Source organism: Pseudoliparis swirei, chromosome 15 (assembly GCF_029220125.1).
Source record: "Pseudoliparis swirei isolate HS2019 ecotype Mariana Trench chromosome 15, NWPU_hadal_v1, whole genome shotgun sequence".
Classification (NCBI taxonomy): domain Eukaryota; kingdom Metazoa; phylum Chordata; class Actinopteri; order Perciformes; family Liparidae; genus Pseudoliparis; species Pseudoliparis swirei.
This window is the reverse complement of record NC_079402.1, coordinates 11,594,345-11,620,915: the sequence shown is the minus strand read 5'-3', so window position 1 is coordinate 11,620,915 and position 26,571 is coordinate 11,594,345. Positions and strand designations below refer to the sequence as shown.

Sequence of the window (26,571 nt, the reverse complement as noted above, 5' to 3'; positions counted from 1 at the left end):
CGAAGCCGACTGATCAAACGGAAACAAGTTTTGGATCGATGAGTCCGTCCCCTGGATAGAGGCAGCCCGCTGAGACAGACACAGAAGCAGCTGTCCTGCGTGTACGGAGAAATGTGAGGAGAGTATCCAACAACCTGCTGCCCCTAGAAGTCAGAGAAGAGATCTTGGGGACCCAGATGAATGATAAAAGGAGCGAGGGTCCGCGGCTGGTAGAAGGGATTGTCAATGAAAAGACCACCTGCAGTGAGTTCAAGAACAGAGACAAATAGAGCATGATTGATTACTACACATGTACATCCATATCATCTCCATGCATCATCTACACATGACCACACAGGGCGGTCTGCGGTCTCTGGGCCAGGTCCCAGAGGAGCAGCGGAAAATCAACGGGTACATTAGAGATGGATTCTTGTGACGGGGAGCTGAGTGCAACAGAAGGCTAAACGCCCGACCACGGGGAGAGGGATACGCCGTCAGCACATCTCTGCTTTGTCCATTTATACAGCCGCTTATAGTCTTTATGCTCAGTTCCCCAAAACTAGTCCTTTTATATCTTACAGCTCCTCCAGTCACGAACATGGGTAAACGCCTCGTCATGATTTCATCAGAGACAAAGAACACGTGTAACCTCTCTATAGTTCGCTCTGAAACAGATGTCAACCTCACAGAACACAACAGCTGGAAATTAATCTTCAATCATGTGAGACTGAAATAAAGCTTTGGTGATGTCAGAGAAATAACATTTGAAAGGTTTTTCACAACGACTCAGCGGGTCCACGCTGGGTCCTCTCGTCCAATGGCTGCGCCTCAGGGCTGTAATCACGTCGTGAGGGTTATCTGTCGCTGGTTGGATGATGTGGTGAAGGACAACCAGACCGACCAGCGTGCATAAGTACATGCCCTTGTGTACCTCTTAGATTTGTGATTGTTTTTACCTCGGACATTAGGTCATTATTATGTCAAATATGTCAATCTTTATTGAAACAGACTGAGTGGAGAGGGATAGTTTTGAGGCGTCAGCGCCTCAGTCGGTCTGATTCCTCTTTGACGATCGAGGACAAAACAAAACCAACAGCGTTGGTACAGATATTATAAAACTACATAAAACACTGTCCGGTCTGATGATTACATGTGGGTTCCGTATTAGTGCTTTTGATTGTAAAGTGCACCATAGTTTATGTTGGTGGTCGACATGCAGCGTTACCAGGTCTACAATGGATGTCTTCCAACAAGCCAATAGGAACGAGAATCACCACCTCGCTCCTCGCATTGTAAGTCTCAGCCAACATGTCACCACTCATCGTCTCTTATTAGATATTTGTGTGAAAGTGTCGAAATGTATAATAATATAAATGTTCACTTTATTTGTATTATTATTATACATTCTTACTTTTGAAGGTTGTATTTCTGTAAAAATACCAAAATAAAATATCAAGTATAAAAAAAATAAAGTGTCGCGATTAGGATATCACTTCTTGAGTTATGGCCAATCACGTGCTTTGTGAGGTCACAGTGACCTTTGACCATGGAAATATAATTAGTTTGTCCTCGAGTCCATGTGGATGTTGGTGCCAGATGTAATGCAATCCCCCCCCCCCCCCCCCCCGAGATATTGCTTTCCTGAGAAGGAAAAGGGTGTGAGGTCACAGTGACATTGAACTTTGACCCTGTAATCAGTTGATCCTCGAATCAAAGTTACGTTTCTGCCAAATATGAAGAAATTCCCTCCAGGCGTTCCCCAGATGTTGCGTTTGTGAGAATCGAGCGGACGGACACCCTGAAAACATAACGCCTCAGGCCACGACTATTGCTGACTATTGCATAACTATATATGGAAGTGGTCTATGTGGAAGTAACATGTTTTTATTAAATGTCATTTTAAACCGATGTAATCCAACTCCATTACCGCGCGTCGAGCTCTAAGATTGATGCCGCTGGCTCCCGTGACTCCCTGTAGCGGCTCTGCTCCTCCTGGAGGTGATGCCACTGATGGCTGTGGGAAATCTGCCACGCATTAACCCACGTTAGGTAATGGGATCAGCCCAGTGTGCAACATGCAGGATCTAACGAGAGCTTTCTAAATTCATCCGTTGTCTTTGTGCATTTCTCTCTGACCATCTATAGGCTGGGGGGTCAGAAGGAAATAACGAGAAGCCTGAGGTACGTAGAAAGGTGGAAATTCAAGCCGTGTATGCATGAGGCTGGAATATTAAACATTGTATTTTGTGGAGCTTGAAAGAGTGGGAAAATCCTTTCTCATGTTAAGTAGCCCAAAACAAAAAGTGCTTTACCAGCCTTCAAGTCAGATACACACCAGGCAGTGTTCAGCTTTTAGAGGAGATGCACTTTATTCATTTGTCAACATTATTGATTTATTCCTATACATCCTTCACACTGCTTGTTATTTCCTTTTCTCTTTTTTTTTTAATTACATATGATGTGTGTGTTGTGTGTATCATTTTGTAAAGGTTCTCCTCTTCCTAGCAAATAATAAAACAATAACAAAAGGCATATATATATATTTATATAATTTAGAATGAGGTCACATTTCACAGTACAAATCCTTCAAGTTTTTTTTTTATCTCGTAAGAACGTTAAACCCTGCAGTATTTTTTCATATTCAGAAAAGTTTTTGGAACAGAAAGAAATCAAAAAGCAAAAGTCGCTTTCATTCCAGCTCAAGTCGATAATCCTCCCCCCACCATAGATATTGTAGAAAAAAAGTTTCCCTTGTTAAAAAAAAAGCACATTGTACAGTCTGAATAAAAAAGTCTGGTATGGATGAAAAAAAAAACTGTGTGTGTGTTTGTACTAAAAGAAGTGGTAGTGGGGGATGGTGTAGGCGGGCATATTCATGACAGGCAACAGAAGCATTCTCTTGGGCAAACCTAGAGGGGAGACATGAGAAGAGCTCGGCATGAGTCCAGGGCAACACACACACCGAGTGGTTTCATTCTCACGGCATGGAGGACCACCACTCCACTGAGAGGGCTCCCAGAGGGGGAGCGGACACGTGTGACAACAGGCGGGTTGTGAGTACACAGACACCCTTCGTCGGTGGTTAGAGGAACCGAGAAGGAGAGAGATTCAGAATAAAAGAGGAGAGAAAAAACGGCCAAAGTTAACGATTCATCTTGATTTATTACAACTTGGGTCTCGTCGCTGTTGCGTCAGCAAAACTTTTCATCTATAATTAATTGTACGCTGTATGTTTATCAAGTCGATTGGTGGGAAGTGCAGGTCAACATTAAAACGTTTCCTTTGTCTTTCAAATTATTTTGGTATGTCTGGGGTTTGGTTCTTTTCCATGATGCCACATTGACATAAATACGCAATTAACTTGGCGAGTACAATGTCGATGTAACGGACATGAATGTCGGACAAAACTCGGACCCACGTTGTAATAAAGTGGAATCATTCTTTAAAGGAGGCAGTTGAGCAGGATAAGCTGTAGCTGGTACTCTGGTGTAATGCGTAGGGAGTCATAATGTACATGTCCGGGGATCCAATGTGCTGCGTTCTACGATGTCAGAGGCTGTTCTCCACACAGGTTCTGGTACTGAGCGCTGCAGTTTACCAGAATGCATTGCAAGTGTTTGCTAACTCGAGGACTAGAAAGCCCAAAGCAGCTGCGGTGCCAGAGCAGGAAACCGGATGAAAGCTTTGTTTCCAAAAGACACAAAGAGTAGCTCCCCATGTTTTCATTTGCCTTTTCTCTTCCATCTCATTGAAATGTGAGCCCCAACAGCACCCCAATAAGATTGTTTTTTACTAATTAGGACACATGTTCCTCTTATTCTGGAAGTATTATTATTTTAATAATACGATCGGTGTAAAAAATCATCATATTACTCATTCTTATTTCTTCCCCTCATCTACAGCTCTGCATCATAAGCCAACTGTGTATAACTGTATGCATTAGAACAAGTCCACCTTGACAGTCAGTGCATCTCATGTTCTGTGTATATATCTGTGTCTTGCTTCAGAGTCTCTGGCCACGCGTTGGAGCGAGCCGAGCTCAGAAGAGACAAAACCAGCCCAGCGAGGTTCAACCAACATGCTGCGCTGACCCTAATGTCGAGGATTAAACATTTCATCCGAGAATCAAATTCTGAGTGTAACTTTACTTTTCTTTTTCAAATAACATTGCATTGTCATCCTACCGACTGGGAGGAGGTTACAGCTCAGAGTCAGACGACCACACAACGATCACGCACCGGGAAACGTGGCCGAGGAGTCGCGGTGGCAGAGATGCACAGTTACCACAGATTTATGCTCAATCCCCAAAAGCTTCCAGGCCATTTAGGACCATTGTTTTAGGAAGTGCTCCTAAATCTTTCTAACTAAGAGCACCAATGTGACTTGCAAATTGTTCTAAAGAAGCACAATTTAAAAAATTTTATGAAAGCCCCACATCACTTTGTGACTGTTCAAATTAAAACAGCACATTGCTACTTCTGCAAATTGTCGATTCATTACTAAAGCATTGCCTCAGTAACACAGTTGGTATATTAACATTCACATAAGTCGATTAACCCTTGTGTTGCCTTCGGGTTATTTTGACCCGATTCAATATTTAACCCTCCTGTCGCCTTCGGGTCAATTTGACCCGATTCAATGTTTAATGTCGGTGTTCTTTCGGGAGTCAACAAACAAACATAAAGTACCTCACACTTAAACTTGGAAAACAATATTAATTCTAATAATTTTCTGGAGATTTTAATAGCTGGGGTCATATTGACCTCAAGGGTAAAATATGTTAGTAAATATAAAGGTAACAGGAGGGTTAAACATTGAATCGGGTCATATTGACCCGGAGGCGACAGGAGGGTGAAACATTGAATCGGGTCAAATTGATCCGAAGGCAACACAAGGGTTAAGTGGCGCTCCAAGATCTTGTGCTGTGCTATTATAATGTTCAGCAGGGAGCACCAGTGGTACTTCTGGACGCGCCCCCCCAGAAGAATCCTTTTAATTTGCCAGGCATGAAGCAGCCTACTGACTGAATGCCTTCTCATAGATTGTGGATGTCAGAGCCATTAAGCAACATAATAAAATAATTCCGTCACTTGAATGTTCTCGTTGATGAAAGCAGAAACCACCGTTGAATTCGGAGTATTTCAACACCCCAAACGAATGCAGAGCTCCACCATAAACAGACAAACTCAGGCACACTTCTGTTGGGGTCTCAGGAGGGCGCTAGACGAGGGCCCCGGCCCCCGGATCAGTTTCTACGAGCACATAAGACCCATTCAAACTCAAAGCTGTAAGATGGACAGAAAGGCCTCCCGATGACACACACACACACACACACACACACACACACACACACACACACACACACACACACACACACACACACACACACACACACACACACACACACACACACACACACACACACACACACACACACACACACACACACACACACACACACACACACACACACACACACGAGTCTGTCGAGGTAAATATGACCGTCTGACACAGGGACGCATGTGTGATTGCTTTTTGCACCAATACCTACGCTGTCAAAGGTCAAGGATTCGTATAATGTTAAGCATGTGCATGTGCGTGTGTGTGTGTGTGTGTGTGTGTGTGTGTGTGTGTGTGTGTGTGTGTGTGTGTGTGTGGCCACTCAGCAGTGAGCACATGGAAACCCCTCAGCAGCAGTGACATGACAGGAGCAGCCGGTTAATGGCAAGGCTGCCCTGTCACCCTATCTTAAATAAAGTGGCGGGTAAAGTGACAAACTCACACTATGTGTTCTGCTAATCTCAACAGAAATGTATTTGCAGCGAAGCAGATGGCCGGATTTATTTTCAGACCAGGAAAGCTCGTCTTGTTCATGACAGCTGGCTGTTTGATCGTTCAGTTTTCTACTCTTTTCCAGTTAAATGCAAGACGCGCGTCATGATGACTGCGATCGGTTTCTATTGAGATGCGAGCTCGAGACTGATGGAAACCCTTTACCGGCAGTTTGATGAGAAGTAAGAGATGAGGAAGAGGGTGGCAACAGGCAGATTAAGAGCAAAGTGGTGAGCGGATAATGAGCCAAAGAACGGACTGATAAGCTTAAAGCACGAAAGAAGAAGAACAGTTTGGGCTTTGAGTGATTGTTGCTGACACTCGGCGCCAAACCCTTAAATTTGGATTAGAATGAGAGTTTATTTTGAGAAAAGTGAATTGAATTGAAAGGAAAAGGCAAGGAAGAGTTGGAGGTGTAACGTGGAACCCACTGAATGATTAATGAACCCACACAGTCAGACGTTATGATACGTAGGATTAGAAAAGAACTGTACGGTCGGAGAGGACAGAAGGCGGAAGAAGGCTATAGATGCTAGACGGGTAAAACAAGTTGACAGGGTAAACAAACAGGAAGTACGTACCATATGCAGGAGCAGCTGCTGCAGCAGGACTGAAGCCGTACGGTGTCCCAAAGCCTGTTGGGGAAGAGGTTAGAGCGTCTCATCAATTGTGCACTTGTTTAATTCCAGGCTGAACGTTCCAACATGTTGGAAATCCTCCTGCACTAGCAGACAGGTGAATGTTCAGGGTAAGGTACCTGAGTGGAAGCTACCAGCCTTCCTAACGAGACATTACACACACACATACACACATACACACGCACAGTAAAAACAACAAAACCACACATAGCTATCCTCTAACTACCTTGTGTGACATATCCAGGTGCGGCTGCGCTGATGAAGGGTCCTCTTGCGAGGGCTGCTCTTCCTCTTCCTCTGGCGAGCTGAGCAGCTATTGCTGAGGCTGCTGCTGCCGCGGCCAGGACTCCTTTAGTCTGGATACGGACACAATGGGACTGCGTTTCAAACGTGTACAAACAGGCAAATGGGGCATTAAATACACACGTATATATATATAAACATTAGGGCTGTGAAACGATTAAAATTTTTAATCGGGTTAATCACAGGTTTTTGTGGATTAATCATGATTAATCACATATTACCGATATTCTCGGTATATTTTGTGAGAACATAGAGATTTATGACAAAAGACGGATATATACATTTATACATTCTTCTATACAATGGTGCTGCAACTCAGCAGTTATTTAGCAGTTTTCTTCCATATGGAACATTAATACATCTTCATCCTAAACAGAATGTTTAACCCTCCTGTTACCTTTCGGGTCAATTTGACCCCATTCAATGTTTAATGTCGGTGTTCTTTGGGGTCAATTTGACCCCAGGCTGTTTTTCACTGTGTCAAACATATCAGAAATATCAACTTTTTATTTATTTAAAGGGCTATTTAGGTAGTCAACAAACAAACATAAAGTACCTCACACTTAAACTTGGGAAACAATATTAATTCTAATAATTTTCTGGAGGTTTTAATTGCTGGGGTCAAATTGACCCGAGGGTAAAATATGTTAGTAAATGTAAAGGTAACAGGAGGGTTAAACAGAGCATTTTCTCTTGTTTGTCAACCATTAACTCCACCATGATACAATCTAAAGGTGGACAGATTGACAAGTGACTTTTTTGCTCGGTCCCGATGCGCGCACGGAGCTCTGTGGCGCGCCAGACGGAAATCGATAAGTGTTAACGCAACGCGTAGAGACAGAGATGACATGCTGCTGTGGAGATACGATCAACAACAGACGTTTAGTTTAATAAAAGAACAAAGACGTGCTATAGAGAACATGTCAGGGGCGGGCCAATCTTTTAATGTCATGCGATCTACCGACACTACGCCGCGATCGACTGGCAGGTCGCGATCGACGTGTTGAGACCCTGATCTACAGGAAGTAAAAGTCGTAACAAGGTTTCCGTAGGTGAACCTGCGGAAGGATCATTACCGATGAACAGACCGTCTGCATGAGAGCGGACAGAGTTCAGATTGAAGTGGTGGATTGGAAGCTCATTTTGCAAGTGACTTTTTTTTCGTCCCAACGACCAACAACAGACGGATTGGAAGCTCATTCTGCGCATGCGTTAAATGCGTAAAAAAAAAAACTAGTTAAACCTGTAATTGGATTAACTGAGTTAACGCGTTATTTTTCACAGCACTAATAAACATACACAGAAATATATATTTTGATATAATATTTAGCCATATATTTCTAAATATATGTATATATGTAAACCGTAATAATAATAATATAATAATGCATACAATATAATATAGCGCTTTTCAAAGTACTTAAAGACACTACATCACATAATTAAAACATTCTAGAAGCTATACAATAGAAATAACTAAAATTACTAAAAATATAATATGTATCCATATATATATATGTATATATATACATATATACACACGTGTATATATATACATATATATATATATATACACATATATATCTAAAAAAAAAAATTATATATATATATATATATCAATTCTCCAAACTGAAACAGTTCCCTCTGTGTGTAGTTTGTATTGTATTCGTATATCTCTTCACCTGAGGCAATATCTTCTTTTTCTTGTTTGCAGCAGCGTTGGGGCCAGAGAAGAGCTTCTCCAGAGCTGCCAGCGCAGCGCTGGCCTTTGCTACTTTTTTATTGGGGCCTGCCCCACGAAACTTCTGTCCATCAACCTCCACCTGACATGGACACACACAGAATGTTGAATGTCAGTCGGATAATTACAGGAGACAAAGAACACATGGGCATCCAGTAAAAAGTCAAAGGTATTTTCTATTCTAATTCTAATTGCTATTAGTGGTTTCATATGTTATGTTGTAGCTCTGTTCAAACTAACCTAATCCTACAATCATTTAGCCCAGATGCGTTTATCAGTCATCAGTAAGTCAGCCCGACTGAACAAGACGGCTTGTTTAGCGAGGCCCTGCTGTCAAGTAGGCCGGCTAATCAATCAGCAGAGCAATGGAGCATGTCGGAAAACAACACACCCCACGGAGAACAGGCCTGCTCCAGGAAGCAGATTGACTGATTGACGTTCCCGGTTTTCAGCCTGTGTGTGTGTGTGTGTGTGTGTGGCTGAGTCTCTGTGTGTGTCTCCCAAGGGCTAAAGCTCATGTGTGTGTGTACTTATATTGTTCTTCAGAGTCAGACTGTGTGTACACGGAGCTTTCACCTCCATAACAAAGCGTTTGTCGTGGCTGCCTCCACTTTCAGAGATGAGTTCATATTTGAGGCCTCGTCTCTTCTCGTTGAGCTCCATGACGGGGTTCTTCCCACTTGCTGTCAGTATGGGACCCTGAGTTCGCACCTGGAGAGTGAGAAAAGATGATTTAAATATACATTATCTTCCATATTAGAGAATATACGGTGTAGAGTAAACCTGGCAGACTGGGCGTAAAGATATAACACAGTGTGGATACCTTTTAGGTCCTTAAACCAGAGACTGTCGCATGTTAATCACTTTGTCAGTTTTAGATTTAAAAGGATTTTAACTTAGTGAATGCATTTGTGTAGCAGCACACGTATCTCAATCCCTACCTCCAGTGTGTTGGAACCGTCCGTGGAGTGTTTGGGGTTATTGCTCGTGTGTGACGACGTCTCGCTCTTCCCCTCACCGTCCGACTTCTCGTCTGAACTCATGGGGTCCAGGTCTGAGTCAAAACCTGTCGGGTAGCCCATCGCCTGGAGAACCTGGAGGAGGAAGATGATATTAAAAGGGGAAAAGGGAATTGGGAGGAAAACAGACTTGTATGTTGCTGCTTTGTGCGGGCCAAAAATAAAGTATTTACTTTTGCCCCTGTTGTTTTCGTTGATATAAAAAAAAACAAAGTGACTAAAAGAAAAACGTTGTGTTCGATCTGTACTTATACACAACCCATGTCATACAATAACACTGAATTGGATGAGGATTTTGAAAGCGGCACATGTATAACCCTTTTGGTGTGATGGCTTTGTTTTGAGCATACTTCATTGGCATTAATATCCATAAAGGAAGAGAGCTGCGCAATAAGAAAGAAACATGCGTGGACAGGAAATGCATCCCTATCTGTAAATGTGTTCATTACACAAATTACTATAATTTTTTATCAAAACAATTTTACTGGATACAGCAGCATACACACTTTAAGTACAATAAAGCCATAACAATATGTCAGTCAGTGAGTACAGCGGAGAGAGAAAGGGAGATCAAAAGGGCAGTACATGAGAGAAAGAAAGAGAGTGATAAGAAGAAGAATGGAAAAGGGGGGGGAAGGGCCTTTTATGGAAATGGAGCGGAGAGCGGATTATCCGGGCTCTGACTGCTCTGGAGAGCCTCTTTGTCCACAACCACTTTGGGATTACATGTATTTGCCCACCTCCATCCCTCAAAGTACACACATGCAAATGCATACACACACGCGCACAGAGACACAAACATATTCATAGATACACACAGGTTTGGGCTGCAGCTGGAGCTTGGAAAGTTCCCCCGGTAGCCTTTTTTATTCACGGGTATTTGATCATTTCGCTGTTGTGTGAACAAACAGCATGTCCAAATAAGCACTAAATAAATCAGAGAGGACGTTCTTCACCTGTCAGTTGCACACACATAACACACACACACACAAACACACACTTCCCATTCATGTTCCTCCTTACCTTGACAGCGACGTGGAGCTTGGCGGTCTTCTTGGAGGATCCAGATGCTTCATAAATGGTGCCATCCAGATCCACAGACATGGTGAAGACTGGAGCGTGAACCGGGCCCGACTGGGACAGCAGGCGGTACTGCAGCCCCGGCCGGATCTGGTTCAACCGCATCAGGGCATTCATTGGCTGGTTGGAGTCTATGGCTTTACTGTCCAGGACTAATGCAAAACAATGGAGGAGATGTGGTTACAGGTGAAAGTAGAGCCTATTAGGATAGATTTCATAAGGTTTTGTAGAAGGTGTACCAATTATTCATTTGCAATTGGACAGACTTGGCCAATTCACAGCTATTGTAGGAAATAAATCACATTTTCTAAAAGTTTTTTTTTAGCGCACTCGCCGGTTGTTTTCATGATGAATAAAAATGCCTCTCTATTTTCGTTCTCTTTCAATCACTTTCCTTGCGTTTGCCAATATCTAAAAATGCCTCTCTGTCTCCATTAGGCGTGGATCATCTTCTCCTTGTATGAAGAAAGAGCTGTGGAGGGTTGGGTGGCCTACTAAAACGTTAGCAATCAATACTATTGATCTGCCTTACGAGGAATGAAAGGAATGTGGCGAGTAGCAGACGGGGAAAACATAGAGAAGCAATGCTGGTCTGCGGACAACAGAATATGATTGCTTCCATCTCTAAGTATTACGCTACTTTGTTTTTTGTGGTTTGAATCAGAATAAAATGTAAAATAATTGGTGTGAAATAACAGTAAAAGCACGAGAAACAGGTTTAAATGGTTCGTTCTTTCCTTCCCTCTCGCTCACCTTTCCTCAGATTCCTCTTCATCTTCTTGATGAGATCCTTGTCATCCATTGCTCCATCCTCGTACGGCCTCTTTAGACCTAAGCCTGAGGGAGAGAGACAAACATTGATTTACGAATCAATCAGTGACTACAAGGGATATTATTATGAACACAAACAAAAGTCCTTATGTGTGACAGAAGAAAGGGAGACGAAGGCCCAGAAAAGAAGCAATATGTGAGAAGAAGCATTGAGATGGATGAAGCCAGAGAAGATGAACGGGCAGACCAGCAAAGAGCCAAACCATGGGGGAGACATAGAAGCTTCTTTCTTGCGTGCACATTAAATCGGTAAATGCTTTGTAAATGTGCCATGTCAGCATCACGAGGCAACAAAAAACGTGAATTGATTTTCCATGAAAGTCGCCTTGAGAATTTGCCAAAAATGAACAAAAGCAGAAAGAGTCCTCAATAAACGACGCACGTCTCGAAAAGACTACCAGGGTTTTTGGTGCGACGTTCACAGTGGAAAAAAAAGCAGGCGAAACATCATATTATTGTGGTGCGTCACATGCTGGAAATATTGACAGCGCTGTCAGTGCTGATTTATAAAAAATAAAAAAAACACCAAATGCATCCAGAAAGGTCACGTGTGAAAAGATTTGATGGGAAGTCCAACCTATGACCGAACGCCAGCTGCCTGAATGCTGGAGGTTTCATGTAAGAAAGACGGACTGACGAAAAAGCCTTTTCACAAACAGAGACAAAAGGGAAAATGGTAACATAAAGACAAATAATCAGGCACAGACAAGGACAGACACGTGGAGGATATATTGGACAGAAGAGAGAGAGAGAGATGCACAGGGGGAGGTAGACTGATCGGACAGGCGTGTAGACACACCTTCTTTATCAGACCAAGGATATTTCTGCGACGGTTTATTTGAGGGAAGAGGCTCCATCTCCAACACCTTGTAGACATGTCCGAACGCCATGAGTCGGAGAGCTTGCTGTTGGACGTAAAGCACCGGAGACAATAAAGAAAAAGTTGAGAAGACGCATTCAAATTCAAACCTTTATGACAGTATGGACATTTATAATCAAATAGTTTGCTGTTCTTATACTGGCATATCCAACAATTTAGGAATGTTTCTTAGCCCTTCCCTGCCTCCTAAATGCCCACTTCCTCCAACCAGAAGACGTCCTGTTGAGTGAGTAAAGCAATAATAACAGACCCATGCAAAATGAATACCCTTTGCTACATGTATTCAAGATGTATAGAAGATTTGTGGTCGCATATTCTGGTTTACAGCAGACATTTATCTTGCCTCATGAAGAGGAAGATGAATCCATGCTGTTCTTTTTGCACTGAAATTATGGTGGAGCATTTCCATTCAATTTGAAGTGAAGCTGCTAATGTAGGACAAAGGTGGTGAATTCTGGTTTAATAACAGACAGTGAAGAAGTTCATCTAGAGTATTCAGACTGATGTAATGATATTCATCTTCACAGATATCAAGAGGCCGAGTCTAAACATAGAAGCACATGGGCACAGGTGTACATATGTAAATGAAAACTACATGTCTGTACATTAATGAATGGCGACATATTTATAAAAATAAAAGAAGAGTTATCTTGCAAAACAGAGAATCAGGTTTGTACTCAAAGATAGTGAACAGTGTGTGTGTGTGTGTGTGTGTGTGTGTTAATGTATCTCAATCTACTGTACACAAACAATCAGGAAGATAACCAGAATGGGCCAAAGTGGCTCTGCTAATAAAAACCATTCGGGAAGTGGAGTGTCTCCGATATTCATGAGGCTCGGTGTCGCTCATTGACAGAACAGCTCCCTCTCTAATATCTGCTCTTGTATCTGCTCCAATACAATTATCCCCATTGACATTCCAGCCTCGTTCAAGCTGCCTTCAAAGGAAATGGACGGCAGGATTCACTAAGCCATGCGGCTCAGAGGCTGCCCTGCTCAGACGAGTGTGTGTCTAGGTGTGTGTGTGTGTGTGTGTGTGTGTGTGTGTGTGCGTTTGAGAAGGAGGACATGACGGCATGCACGCCCAAAGTGCATGCGCACAAGTACTGTCCTCGGCGGTGTCAGAGATGGATTTATGGCTTACAATAGCTTCCCACACCAATCATTAAAATGCAGCTCCACATCGGTCTTTTCTGAAGTGTGTGTGTGTGCATGCTGTTTGTGTGGTTAGGGTGGTGATGGGGTATTTCTGTCTGGTAATAGGCGTGTTGCTTACAGATTCCCACGCACTGACAGCTCAGGGCGAGGGCAGCTGGGTGATAACAACTGTGTCTTTAAGCTGACACACGTGTGTGTGTGTGTGTGGGGGGGGGGGGGTTGTGTGTGTGTGTGTGTACCTGTGCACGGTAGGTAATGGCCTCAGCCTGCTGATCGGTCATGTTGGCTAATGTGTTTGTTGGCTCTTTCTCACATGGGTCATGTAAACCAGGACCACCTTGGGGAAGCCGAGAGAGAGAGAGAGAGTTAGGTATGTAACGGGACAAACAGGCTGTGAGGTATTCAAACCAGTCACTTAGTTAAAAAAGGTAAAAGTCTTCATCCACTAATTGCTCCACATTTGCGTTATATCTATCAGTTAAAATTCTACTGCCAGGGTAGCACTTTGTTCACCTGTAAATTAATTCTATTCTATTAAAATTTGACATTAAAAACACTGCTCTTTTCCCTCATCAAAGATATTTATTATATCTTCTAGCATCCAAATGAAATTTCAATCAAGTAAAATGAAATTCAGCTTTCCCATACTTGCCAAGAGTGTACAACACGATGAAAAACCCTCCAGCTGCTTCTAATTAAGATGCTCTTGTAATAATGACTTTCCTCAGACAGCTGTGCTCTGCTGGGTCACACATCGACCTCTCTTAGAGGGCAACAGCTCAGAGATGTGCCGAGCAGAGCCTCCATACATCCATCGTTCCCGCGGTGTGTATCCAGCATTCCCCCGTGAAGCCGTACCTGGGAGCAGTATTCCTGAGGCCAGACACTCCATGACTCGACGCAGGGCTTCACCAGCCCCGAGAGGTCTGTTGCAGGTGGCTATTGCCTTCTCGCAGACAAGCTCCAAGGGCTGCAAGAACACACACACACACACAGACACACACACTTATAAAGACAGGTGAACACGCAATTGATCTTTCTCGCTAACAAAATTAAAAGCACTTCTATCAATCCGATATTAATGAGTTTTATGGTGTCCACTGGAATCCTTTAGCCTCGTCTGGGCCACATGGTTCCCTTATGGGTGATGTTTGAGCACACCTCTTCAGATTTCAATAAAAATAGGAACCTTCCATCACAGCAGGGTGACGTAAAAATGAATGAAAGTTCAAGGGGGCTGAACACTTTCTTTTTATTTCAGAGGATTAACACTCAAACACGGGCGGTGACTCACCCATCCCTTGAGAGGTTCCCAGACGGGGTGTCTATTGCACATGTCTCTGAGTATCCTGAGAACGATAACGCAGGACTTGAGCCCGTTCACTCGAGCCTGAGAGAGATCGAGGGGAGAAAAGGGAAAAGGTGGAGGGATGCAAGAAGGAAGATTAAACAGAAAGAGGGAGTGGTATTTGAGCAAACACATTCAGGTAAACAGTCTGCTTCACATGACAACGCCACATAATGAAAGTGATAGTTTCTGTCAAAACCCCCACAGAGGATGAATTCACTAATCTTGTTTTATTCAATGTCTTCCTCTCAGATATAAAAAGGCCTACATTCTGAAGGTAAGATGTTGTCAGTAAGGTACGTGAGTTGGGAGATAGATGGGAGGGAGTATGGGAGGGGACTCAAAGGGAAGCACTGACATACTGAACAGAGCAGGCAGGATCACATAATAGCCAAAAATAAAAACATGTATTAATCATTGCTTTTGTAGCCTTACGATTCTTCTAACAATAATCTTTTTGCCAGTTCATATACTGCACTACTGTGGGTGGAGTTAAAAAAAACTCCACTTTTTGGAATAATTCTAAAGACAAATCTTGCTCGACGGAATTGGTGATGGCGTGCACACAACCACATGTTTATCAGCCGTATTTCCTTCAACTTGAAGATACTTTGTCATGATTCGAACATGTAAATTAAAACTCATAACTAGTCGTGTTTCCAGACTGATCTGACAATTAGCACCGCAGCATTAGCTGGCAGTGAGTCTGTGCCCTCTGGGTGAATCGTCAGGCTACAATAAGCATCGGGCAGGAAGACAGGAAGTGAGTGGGTGCCGACCTGGAACCACTTGGTGTGTCGCAGCGCTGCCAGGGCCAACAGACATCTGTGTCTATCCAGCACCTCCCCCTCCTCCTCCTCCTCAGCCTCCACTCTCTGCGCAGCAGCACCCAACACTGCCACAAAACAATAACCCAATATAGAGAACGTCAAACACACACACACGTCATGTCTGAGTGTGTGTGTGTGTTTGAACTGTGTGCGAGTGAGTGTGTGCAGACCCACTTGACAATGAGTGTGAATGCACACATGCACACACACACATGCATGGATATTGTGGAACAAACAAGGTGCTTTTCATGCCATGAAGTTGTTCCCCTCCTTGTAGAAAGCAGCGACTCTACAGGTCACAGCTCTGTGATGGATGCACAGAACAACCAGCTCACTATGATCCATGTGTCATTTTCAACACGGCGATAAGTCGACCATGTGTTAACTGCATCACATGTTGACATCTTAAGCACGTAGTAATACAGGATGCACGATCCCCCGTATACATACAGTACATGTGTTGAAAATGAATCACACTTTTCAATGGTGACGACGTAGTTTTCATCCATCCAGTCGCTGACATGTCAGTGAAGAGGAGAGCAACTGGGGTCATGAAGAAAGGGACAACTTTTTGGGATGGAGAGCCCCCCCAAAGACATACATCAAACAAATACCGAAGGAGTGTTTGATTTAATGTGTGGGCATTGTTGGGACACGTCCATTCATCTCGCTGTGCCCAACAAGGTAAATCAATCTCTCCCGTATGTATTTGAGGAGGATTTCATTTATTTTGATCCAATCCGCACCAAGCAGGAGTCAAAATAGAAGTTTTATTTTTCTTCTGGATTACTTCAGGTGCACTTGATTTCACAGGCTCAAAGAAATGTGTTGCAGAGAAAACAAATCAACTCCTTGTCTGGGCAAACACAGAATCAAGCGCTCCTAAAGTAGAACTGAAAAGAAAAGAAAAGAAAAAACAATCTCAGATAGTTTGAACCAGTCTCAGACAAACACAACACAGGAGGGATCCAGGCAGGGTTTAGTCGGAGCATCGGGTTGGTAAGAAGAGGAGCATTCTCGCACTTTTTATGTGTGAGCATTTGATTCACGCTGCCAAGCACATCCCAATGGTTGAGGTACGACGAGCTCACTAATTCTGCTACTTTAGTATCCGGGATATCTGATGTGCAAGGCGGGCTGAATCAAATGCAGCTGTGTATGAATGAGTGTGGTTACATGGGTTTCTGAAGAGGGTTTCTTGTGTGTGGGGGGGGGGGGGGGCCTAGTGGAAGTGACATAAAACACACTAAAGAGCCCTTTTGCTCTCTAAAAACACGACTGGGTAAACATTTTCTGAATCACTCTCCCTTGAGAAGAAAATCCTTCCCTGAAGCAATATCGAGTTGAAATGTAAAATGTGTGCAGTGTGCAGCACATCTACGTCACGCTATCCTGAACTCATCCGGTCGTTGTTGCAGTGTCGCTCCCCCGCTGTCTAATGCATCCCGTAGTGTGTGTATTTGCATTTCTACGTGATGTGTAACTGCGTCAGCGGGATCACAGCTGGGGCCTCACGCGGGACCTCTCTGATGCTAGAGGATCATTATCGTGTTTGTCCTCCCACTGCTCTTCCAAGGCTCTGCTCGCTGAACCCTCACTCAGCGCTCTAAGCTTATCATCATATCCAACTCTGTAAAATTCAAGCATGTCTTAAAGACATAAAAACATGGATGACCTGCAACTCGATGATGACAGACAACTGACAAAAATTAATTAAATTTCAGCGGCCCTGAGCACCTCAGAGATCAATTGTCTGGTGATGTGGATTCCGGCATTGCCATGGTAAGCAACCATCACACATAAAAGAAATCTCTTGGTCCTTTAAATCGGGACTTGTCCTAACTCCCACGTAAAGCAAATCTCAATCTCTGCATTCTTTTCTTTCATAATATTTCAAAAATCAAATCAAAAAAATCCAAAAGATGCAGAATTGGTTCAACTGGTTCACGCGGAGAGACTGGACTAGATTGCAACCCTGTTACTCAGCCCAGTTCTCTCTCTCTAATCTCTCTCTCTCCTCAGTTGATCCAGAATGCTGCAGCTCGTGTTCTCACTAAAACTAAGACATCACTCATGCTGCAGCTGCTGCTCTGCACTGGCTCTGTAAAATCAAAAATCAAACTTAACCTCTTCTCTTTCTCTCTTAACCCTTGATTGGTTGATTGAGCTTATCATATTGGGAGCTGTGCGTACATATTGCTATTGCTGAGCTCGCTCACTAAATGCGTAGAGACTTGTAGTTCCTAGAGGGAAAAAAGTCTTAAGCCAATGGCTTAGTTATCAATTTGGTTATCAAGCTTTATGGAACCATTTTCAATTTCAGTCGAAACACAGTCAGTCAGACACAGAGTAGACTTAAGACCTTCCCTCTTGACAGAGCTTATAGTTAGGGCTGAATTGGTTTGGGGCCAGCCCTGGTCCTCTGCTATAGGCTTGCTGCTGCGGGGACGTTTTAGGATGGGACTGAGTACCCATCTAGTTTTCTCCTTTTCCTCCTCTCTTTCTCTCATCTTTTCATCTCTCTCATCACTAACTTTGCTCTGCTTTCTTCCCGGAAGTCCTTGCTCATGGGGTACACATCATCTCACCCGGTGATGTAAAGACATCTCTGCCTGATGGATCTGCTGGGTCGTGGAAATTCTCTTTGAGACACCGCCACTGTCCTGTTCCCACCTCCTCCCGCCCTCCTCCCCCCCATCTGCCTGATGGATCGGGGTCTGGTCCCATCGCGAATACTATTACTATTTCATATTATCATACTATCATAATCATTTAAATCTTTTAACTCTAAATTCTCCTTCTGTACACATTACATCTATTCATCTGCATCAGGGAGAGGGATCCTCCTCTCTGCTCTCCTTCTCTTTTTCCTTTTTTTTTTTTTCTGAATTTTGGGTTTTTTTTGGTCCGATGATGTGATTTTGGGGGCAGATGTCTATGTGTACAGATTATAAACAAGCTGAGACACAAATTTGTAATTTGTGAAATTGGGCTATACAAATAAACTGAATTGAATTGAATCCTTACTTACTTTAAGTCTTATAGAAAAAAAATCCTCCACAAATGTACCGTCACAGCACAGCCCCCCCCCCCTCTTTCTCTCTGTGACCCCACAAAGCAGGGACCTGCATCTGAGCCCAAAGAGCACGGTAACCCGGATTCCCCCGCTGGCGACTCGACACGGACCCGGCTGGTGTCTGTGTCTGTGTGCTCTTCTTGATGTGCGAGGGAGGAAAATGTGAGCGGCCCTCTCCAGCTTGGCGTGGCCCGTGGCATGATGTACGGCTAACCTTCGCGCTATCTTTCATCTCTCTCTCTGAGCACCCGAGTGTCTAGTTGGACGGCAGCCACAGGATGGATGAGCAGCTTGCTACTGCTCAGTTATTGATTTGGCTGGCCTGCTGGCCGTGCCGTCCCACCTCCCACAACCACTTATCATCAGTTCCTGCTACTGGGGGGCGGGGGGCTGATGTTAGACTGAACACGTCATGTGTGTTTCAGCATCCTGCAGCCGTCTGGTCTCGCGTCAGCTTCAGTTTATGAGGTCATATCTCTCGTTGAGGGAAATACAACTGTTCTATTACATATACAAGTACATCATAAAATGAAATCACGTGTTGGGGTGTTTAGTGAGAAATAGGGAAAATCTGAAATGTGTGTGTGTTCCTACCTCGCCCATTCTGCTTCTCCTGCTCCTCCTTTTCATCATCCACTTTCTTCTTCTCCTCCTCTTCCTCCTTCTCCTCTCGTCTTTCCTCCCCATTCTCCAACTCCTCCTCCTCCTCTTCTTCTTCTTCCTCCTCCTCCTCTTCTTCCTCCTCGTCTTCCCTCATCGACGGCGAGGTGAGGATAATTGTCAGTGTGAGGTTTGGGTCGGTTGTAGTTCGTACCAAGATGGCCGCCTCTGGCAAGGAGCTTGTGACCTCATATTTCTCTTCCGTCAGCTTCTGTCACGTGTCAAACGAACATAACTAGAAGGTCAGAGCGGCCGAGGTCACAACATGACTCCGTGCAGATGAAAAATGAAAATAAATCTGAGTCTGCTTCAAGATGCTGCAGCAACATGACCATGTGTGATAAAAGAAATATCAAATGAATCATGACAGAAACTGATGATCGCTCGATATTTTGAAATGTGGTTGTTTTGGTCTCCAAGGTGTGACTGATATCTTGATGCAAAGCAAGATTTTGAAATCAAACTTAGCTGGTCCACACAAAATAATGGGCGAAAAACACACATTTTAAAAGTCACATATGTACCAACACTAGATTTTGTGACAACATGCAAATAAATGAAGGTTACGAAAGGAAAGGTGTGAAACGCATTGGATAAGAAGAAAGTAATGGTGTTTAGTATAAGCTCTTATCCTCTTCCTCAGTGCCACACATCCACTTGATACATTGTCCATCTATACACACACACATGCTTTATTCAGCTCCCATTGCTTTTTCCCAACGGACACTTTTGATACTTGATACAGTCCTGCATTTAAATAATTAATGAGATAACAACAACAACAACAACAACATATCTTCTCAACTCTCAAAACAACCTGCAGTTCCGCCCACTAACACACTTCTAAACACACATTAGCCCCACAGGTAAAAACATGACTACATCCCATTTAGCCTTGATGAGAAAATCTCTGTTTACTGAGCCAAGACATGAGATTACTTCTCTGCGCGTCCACACACACACACACACACATGTAATGTTGTTACCTCTCTCACACCACTTAACTACTAAAGACAATTAACAAAAAGGCACAGGGGAAAAATCTATTCATTGAATATTTTTTGCATTAGTTGGCCATGTGAAGAGCAGTCATTGTCTATATATATATATATGGGTGAATGATGTAATGTCGTGTTAAAGTGCTTTGAGTGGTCGAAGACTAGAAAAGCGCTTTACAATTTCAGGTCCATTTACCATTTACAGAAGGAAGAAAATAGGCATGACATATTTTCATAATTTCTACATGCTGTGGCTTTCACTCTTGGACTTTTAGTGTTCTTAAACACCTTGTGTCACTCCTAAGTCATTGTCTATATACTTAATTTTGGAAGTCCAAGAGTGAAAGCCACAGCATGTAGAAACTATGAAAATATGTCATGTATCTCCACTCAAAGCACTTTAACACAACATCATTCACCCATTCACACACTGATGGGAGCAGGTTCCACCTGCACATCATCAGTAGCTAACTTTTACACACGGTCGACACAGCTACGGGAGCAATTATGGGGTTAAGTGTCTTGCCCAAGGACACATCGACATGGACTCGCGGAGCCGGGGATCAAAACCACCGATCGTCCGATTGAAGGACGACCCTGAGCACCGATTTGGAAGACTCAGACTGAAGGTTCAATGCAAGGCTGAGATGTGACGTGTGTTAGCAGTATGTTTGCCAGCGAGTGCGTGTTTGAGAAAACAAAAGACAGAGACTCAAAAAGCAGCATTGTGTGCTGCATACAAGCATCGGTGTTGATGTGTGTTTCTAACCTCTATCTGTGTGGGCAAATTGTGACAGACAGTGTCCAGCAGTGTCTGTGTGGGTTTGTCTCTGCACATCAGCACCAGCTCCAGGTCCATGTCTCCTTTGATCAGGAGGCCTTTGGCCACGAGTCCGATCCTCATCACTCCACAGAGCACGCCACCGCTGCTGGGCTCTCTGTTTTTAAAGACAAGCAGACACCAGGTAACGGTCGTATCTCATGTAGTTGAGGAGTAAATTCAAATGTTACCACATCCCTTATTCCCCAATCAAATCTATTGTTGCACATGGAATAAAATAATATAGAAATCTCAAAGAATAATTACTTGATGTTGTATAGATTATAAAGAAAAAAGAAAAAAAAACAGTTTCACCATCGTCATGTCTTGTTTTTCAAACCCCAAGGTGTTCCCCACACCTTTTGCCAAACACAATATCACAATTTCAAATCAGATCTATTTCAATATGTTTCAACATCTTGAGTAACAGGATAAAACACAAGGTGCCAGTTAAAATCGCAAAATAAGATCCAACAAAGCAATTCAAAACATGAAGAAGAACATGAGAAGTTGCGAACCTCTAATAAAATGGTTCATGAAGATAGCCGACCATTTAGACTAAGTTCATTTCCTCCGATTTCCTGGAGCTGCACATGCCTCTGTTGTTCATCTTACTCTTTAATACTTCACTACGTGTATTTCCCGATATGTTGACCTATTCCTATTCCATATACATGAGTTGCAGCTCTCCGATGCTTCACCACTACCCCACCTGTAGCTGTCAGGGGAATCCTCAGTTTCATTGCTGGGCTCATCGCCAGTTGCGGCCTCCTCTGTCCTGTCCGCCGGTTGGCCGTCGACCTGGCTGTGGACATTGCTGCTGCTCTGATCCAGCCAATCAGAGACGTGTTTGAGGGCGCCCTCGACAGTGGACACCAGCGTCTGAACGGCTTCCAGCTCATGAGAGGAGGGGTAGATGGTGGAGTGTTTTGCCATGACGTGGCGGTCATCGTTACTAAAGGAACGGAAGGACCTCTGAAAAGAAAGGATGAATGAGGAGTTAGTTATCATATCCAGTACATTCGGATTCAATTTGACGGGTAACACTAAAACACAGAGACGCACAAATACAATAAGCACCCCCCCGCACCGCCCCCATTGGAAAGAGGTTTTCAACATCAAATTGAGCTTTAATCCATCAAGCTCTCTCCATCACAAACCTAAATCAATGTAAAAAAAAAATGCCTGCTCCACAACTTCACAGCAAAAAAACTGATTCACACTCACTGTCCCACCTAGCGTGAATACAAATAGCTTTTTTTGTGTATTGCTTTCATGCAGACTGCACATTTTGGGAAAGAAATACATTTCCAACTAAGTGACAGCTTCTATTAAATGACCCTGACACTGACGCACTTGCATGCACACGTGCACATGTACACACAGCGATACACATTCATCTGACCACCATCCTCACATCCTCTCCACCTGTCTTAAATCAATCAGACATTCTGGCCCTGGGAATTTATGTCAGCCCTTTTGGTCTTTCTCATTTGTTCCTTCTTACTGTGTGGGAGTTATGTGGGGGGAACCAATGGAAGGAGGAGGTCAGGTGGGAGGGATCAGGCACGAGAGGGGGGGGGGGGGGGTAATAACTTCAGAGGAGAGTTAAGGCAGGAAATAGAAGATGCATGCCAAGTAAACCAAGAAGGAAGAGAAAAGACGACAGCAGAGGAGGCCTGTGGGGAAAGTGTCAAATGGTTGATGCAGAGAAAGCTCAATTTAAAAAATTTATGAAAAGTGAAGAGAGGAAGGAGAGTAGCAGGTGCAACCAGAGATTTGAACCCTAACCCTAATGTGAGAGATTATTTAAACATCTGTCCATTAACTATAAACTAAATAATAATTTGATGTAAAAGTGATACAAGGAACTTTCGTGCCAATGTGGAGAAAGATCAATGCGATAATTACTCTGGGGCAACTATTAAAAACAGAAAACAATACAACAGATAAGGAATATACCGTACATGGCTTTTCAATTTGTGTTGTATTGTTAATTTAAATTCTCGGTTCTTTCTTAACTACTTTTGTGTTGTTATTAACATTAAAATTGAATTACAATATTTCCACATCTTTTCCTTCACTTACGCCTCTTTATTTTCTCTTGGAAACATAGAGATGTCCTATCTGAGAGAAACAATTAAGATTACAAGGTATTATTACCTGAATCTGATGAGGTTCATTTTCAATCATTAGAGGTTGTCGCGCTGTGCGCCTGAGGGGAATAACCCAGTTAAACACGAGTAGGCTGCTTATCTGCAGGACCCACATTCCCCCTTATTAACGACACACACCGACTCGGAGAACCACACACCAGCCATGCTAATTCACACACACACACACACACACACACACACACACACACACACACACACACACACACACACACACACACACACACACACACACACACACACACACACACACACACACACACACACACACACACACACACACACACACACACACACACACACACACACACACACACACACACACACACACACACACACACACACACACACACAGAGAGAGAGAGATGACCTTTTTTGTATGGATAGTGTTGCTGGAGCTCTACTATCAATTTAATTTAAATCCAAGGACCAACTGTGCGTCGCGTATCCCGCGCACGCTTTTCATCCCATTCCTAATTGAACTGGTGACATTCTCTTTCATCAGATTGAGTGAGATAAAGCTATTAACAGAATGGAGGACAAGCACTGCACAATAGCTGCAGCCTCAAAGCCTGTGTAGTGTGTCGAGTGTGGCACCAATATTCAGCACGGTTGGATTCTACATTCTCGCTGGGACTCAAAAATAATCCTCCAACACTTTGACACTGGAGTGACGTGGAGTTGATACCTTGAAGGAATATAACACTGTTAAAAATATCCATCATCGTGTCTTTCTTTGATTAGAGCTTCCTTTATTAGTCCCACAGTGGGGACATTTCAGGATCACAGCAGCGGGTGCACATTAGAGCATTAATAAAAATAAAAGTTCATAATAAAACACAATAACAACACTAAATATACAGGGGAAACATAATATATACACAAGGCAGTGACCAAAGTGAATTGCCAGCAGGTTAATACCTGCTTAGGTTATTACATTGTTATTACACCGACATACTCGGCTTCATTTTCACATTTTCCGACATTCAATACTTGCTCAATAAAAGCTGTATTGTATAAACCTTTAGAAGTGGTACGAGTGTCATCCTTTAGAGGCATCGGGATGAAACAATACAATCAATACAGTTTATTGATCAGTTGATCGACAAAAGTTTGTAACCTTAACCCAAATACAATGAACAACATACAACGCTTTCCTGCAGGTCTCTTGTGCCTTTTATAACATTAAAAATGTTTAATCTTTGGCTTTTAAGAAAAAAATAAGATGCAGTAGTGGATGCATCTTTTATTAATTAAGTTGTTACTGAAGATTGTGAATCCCCACACTGTTCCTTCATTGAGCTGTGAGTAATTGTCACCGTCTCCAACTGATGTTTTACCTCTTTATAGAGAAAATATTATATTTTTGGCTTGAGCAAAAAGCATTGCCCATAAAACCTGAGTGTATCTACATGTGTATCGCTTTGCTTGCGTGTCTTAGAGCAGTGTTTAACAGACCAGCAGTCGCACGTTTTATGAGCCGTTGCTAATGGGAGCTTCTGCAGCCATAAACCACATTAGGAAGAGAGTGTCGATGCATCTGTGTGTGTGTGTGTGTGTGTGTGTTGGTATTTCTCAACCGTGGGGGGAGTTGTGGCCCAGCCGCTCTGATCACCATGTAAATCAGAGCAGTAAAGGAGGACTCACTGACAGGAATCGACCCCCTAGGCCAGCGCCTGTCCAGATAATGTTGCAGACATTTAGACAAGTGACACGATAAGTCAGCAACTGTGGCCAAGATCGGAAGTAATGCAGCATTTCACACCAGTTTAAAGGAAAGGTTGGGTGGAAATGTCATGATAACTGCAAAAACGTAGCGTTCTTCCAATTTAATGAACCAAGACCAAACAAACAAAAAGCAATAAGTCTGAAATGCTCTCTGGTGAATTAGTGCTAGTGGCTCTCCTCCCATCTTCACAACCTGATTAAAAAGACACGCACTCCGTTGGTTGAAGACAAACACCTTGGTTGTCCTTGAATGCATCCTGCCGGGCACATGACCCAGAGGTCATTGTCTCAATATGTTCTGCTGTCCATGTGAGCGATGTGCGAGAAGATGATTGAGAGTGAAATAAATCACCAGATGCCTGTAGCAACCCCCGGTGTCACTAACTAACAAAATGGAGTCCAATTTCAGCGCATTGACCGAGAGCTGATCCTTGGAAGGGATCATTCAAATCTTATAGGGCCGAAGTTAATCCTGCCATCTCTACAAATTCAATATACATCCAGTCGACACGCCCTGTTTAGGAGGAAACTTATCCTATATCCTGTGTAAACAGCAGAAATGTAAACAGAAGAAGGTAAAACAGGTCTCTAAACCATCGACTCTAAACAAACCGCTTTAAATGAACAACATTACGTCCAAGAGTTTCCGTGTAGTTGGTTGCCCGAACCATATATATAAGCATTGATCGCTGACTTGATCCCTTGCCTATATATATAATAGACTCACAGCCATAGATCAGACCATCATGTATTATTTAAAAAAAACTATTTCTGATCTGCAGGAGTACTCACACACACACACATACACACACACACACACACACACACACACACACACACACACACACACACACACACACACACACACACACACACACACACACACACACACACACATCATCGCCAAGGCTGGCGGGAGAGCAGAGGTTATTGAGAAGCATCAGAAAAGACTAAAGGGGCCCGGCGGCGGTAAACATATAGTTATTAAGGTATCACAAACGCTCAGGGTCAGGCGTGGTCGCAAAATCAATAAAAAACCTGCGGCTGTTTAACGAGAAATAAATACATACCAAATGCAACCACACATCAAACTGCATTGACATCTATAGGATCTTTGGTTTCCTATCCCTCAAGAAGAGGCGCAGCTCGGACATTTTTAGAAGTGCTCCTATGCGCCGGCTTGATGTCTCCAATCAAGATCAGTCTCAAATGATTTGTATTCATTGTTGATTCTCTGTGATTCGCCTCACAACATATCAGCAATTATTCTGATAAGTGCAATACCGTTTGAACCGTGACTAAATAAATGAAAATTACAACGCCAGAATGATCCTCTAATATTTCCCAGGATAAAATGTCCCCCAGCGTTTGGCACCATTTACTCCATTAATTAAGCTTTTGGATATCTCGTCTTTTTCCTTCTGGAGCAATTTAGATCCTGTTTCTTACATGTTATTAATGTTTGACAAATGAGAA

General features: G+C 43.2%; 1 protein-coding gene across 4 annotated transcripts in view; it reads right to left on the bottom strand.

Moving 5' to 3' along the window:
• Window positions 1-2,323: 2,323 nt before the first annotated feature.
• Window positions 2,324-26,571, bottom strand: part of strbp (spermatid perinuclear RNA binding protein) — a 44,048-nt gene continuing 19,800 nt past the window's right edge. For 3 of the 4 annotated variants that reach the window (XM_056433157.1, XM_056433158.1, XM_056433160.1), the window contains 16 exons: window positions 21,906-22,168; window positions 21,143-21,311; window positions 19,310-19,586; window positions 15,589-15,704; window positions 14,756-14,851; window positions 14,320-14,431; window positions 13,701-13,798; window positions 12,223-12,328; window positions 11,346-11,429; window positions 10,536-10,744; window positions 9,435-9,587; window positions 9,070-9,204; window positions 8,435-8,575; window positions 6,676-6,826; window positions 6,393-6,446; window positions 2,324-2,888 (listed from right to left, as the gene is read on the bottom strand). In XM_056433157.1, coding sequence (XP_056289132.1) covers window positions 2,812-2,888; window positions 6,393-6,446; window positions 6,676-6,826; window positions 8,435-8,575; window positions 9,070-9,204; window positions 9,435-9,587; window positions 10,536-10,744; window positions 11,346-11,429; window positions 12,223-12,328; window positions 13,701-13,798; window positions 14,320-14,431; window positions 14,756-14,851; window positions 15,589-15,704; window positions 19,310-19,586; window positions 21,143-21,311; window positions 21,906-22,168 — 2,241 coding nt within the window. In that variant the 3' untranslated portion in view covers window positions 2,324-2,811. The remainder of the gene's footprint in view (window positions 2,889-6,392; window positions 6,447-6,675; window positions 6,827-8,434; window positions 8,576-9,069; window positions 9,205-9,434; window positions 9,588-10,535; window positions 10,745-11,345; window positions 11,430-12,222; window positions 12,329-13,700; window positions 13,799-14,319; window positions 14,432-14,755; window positions 14,852-15,588; window positions 15,705-19,309; window positions 19,587-21,142; window positions 21,312-21,905; window positions 22,169-26,571) is intronic. The other variant, XM_056433159.1, reaches the window with a different exon arrangement.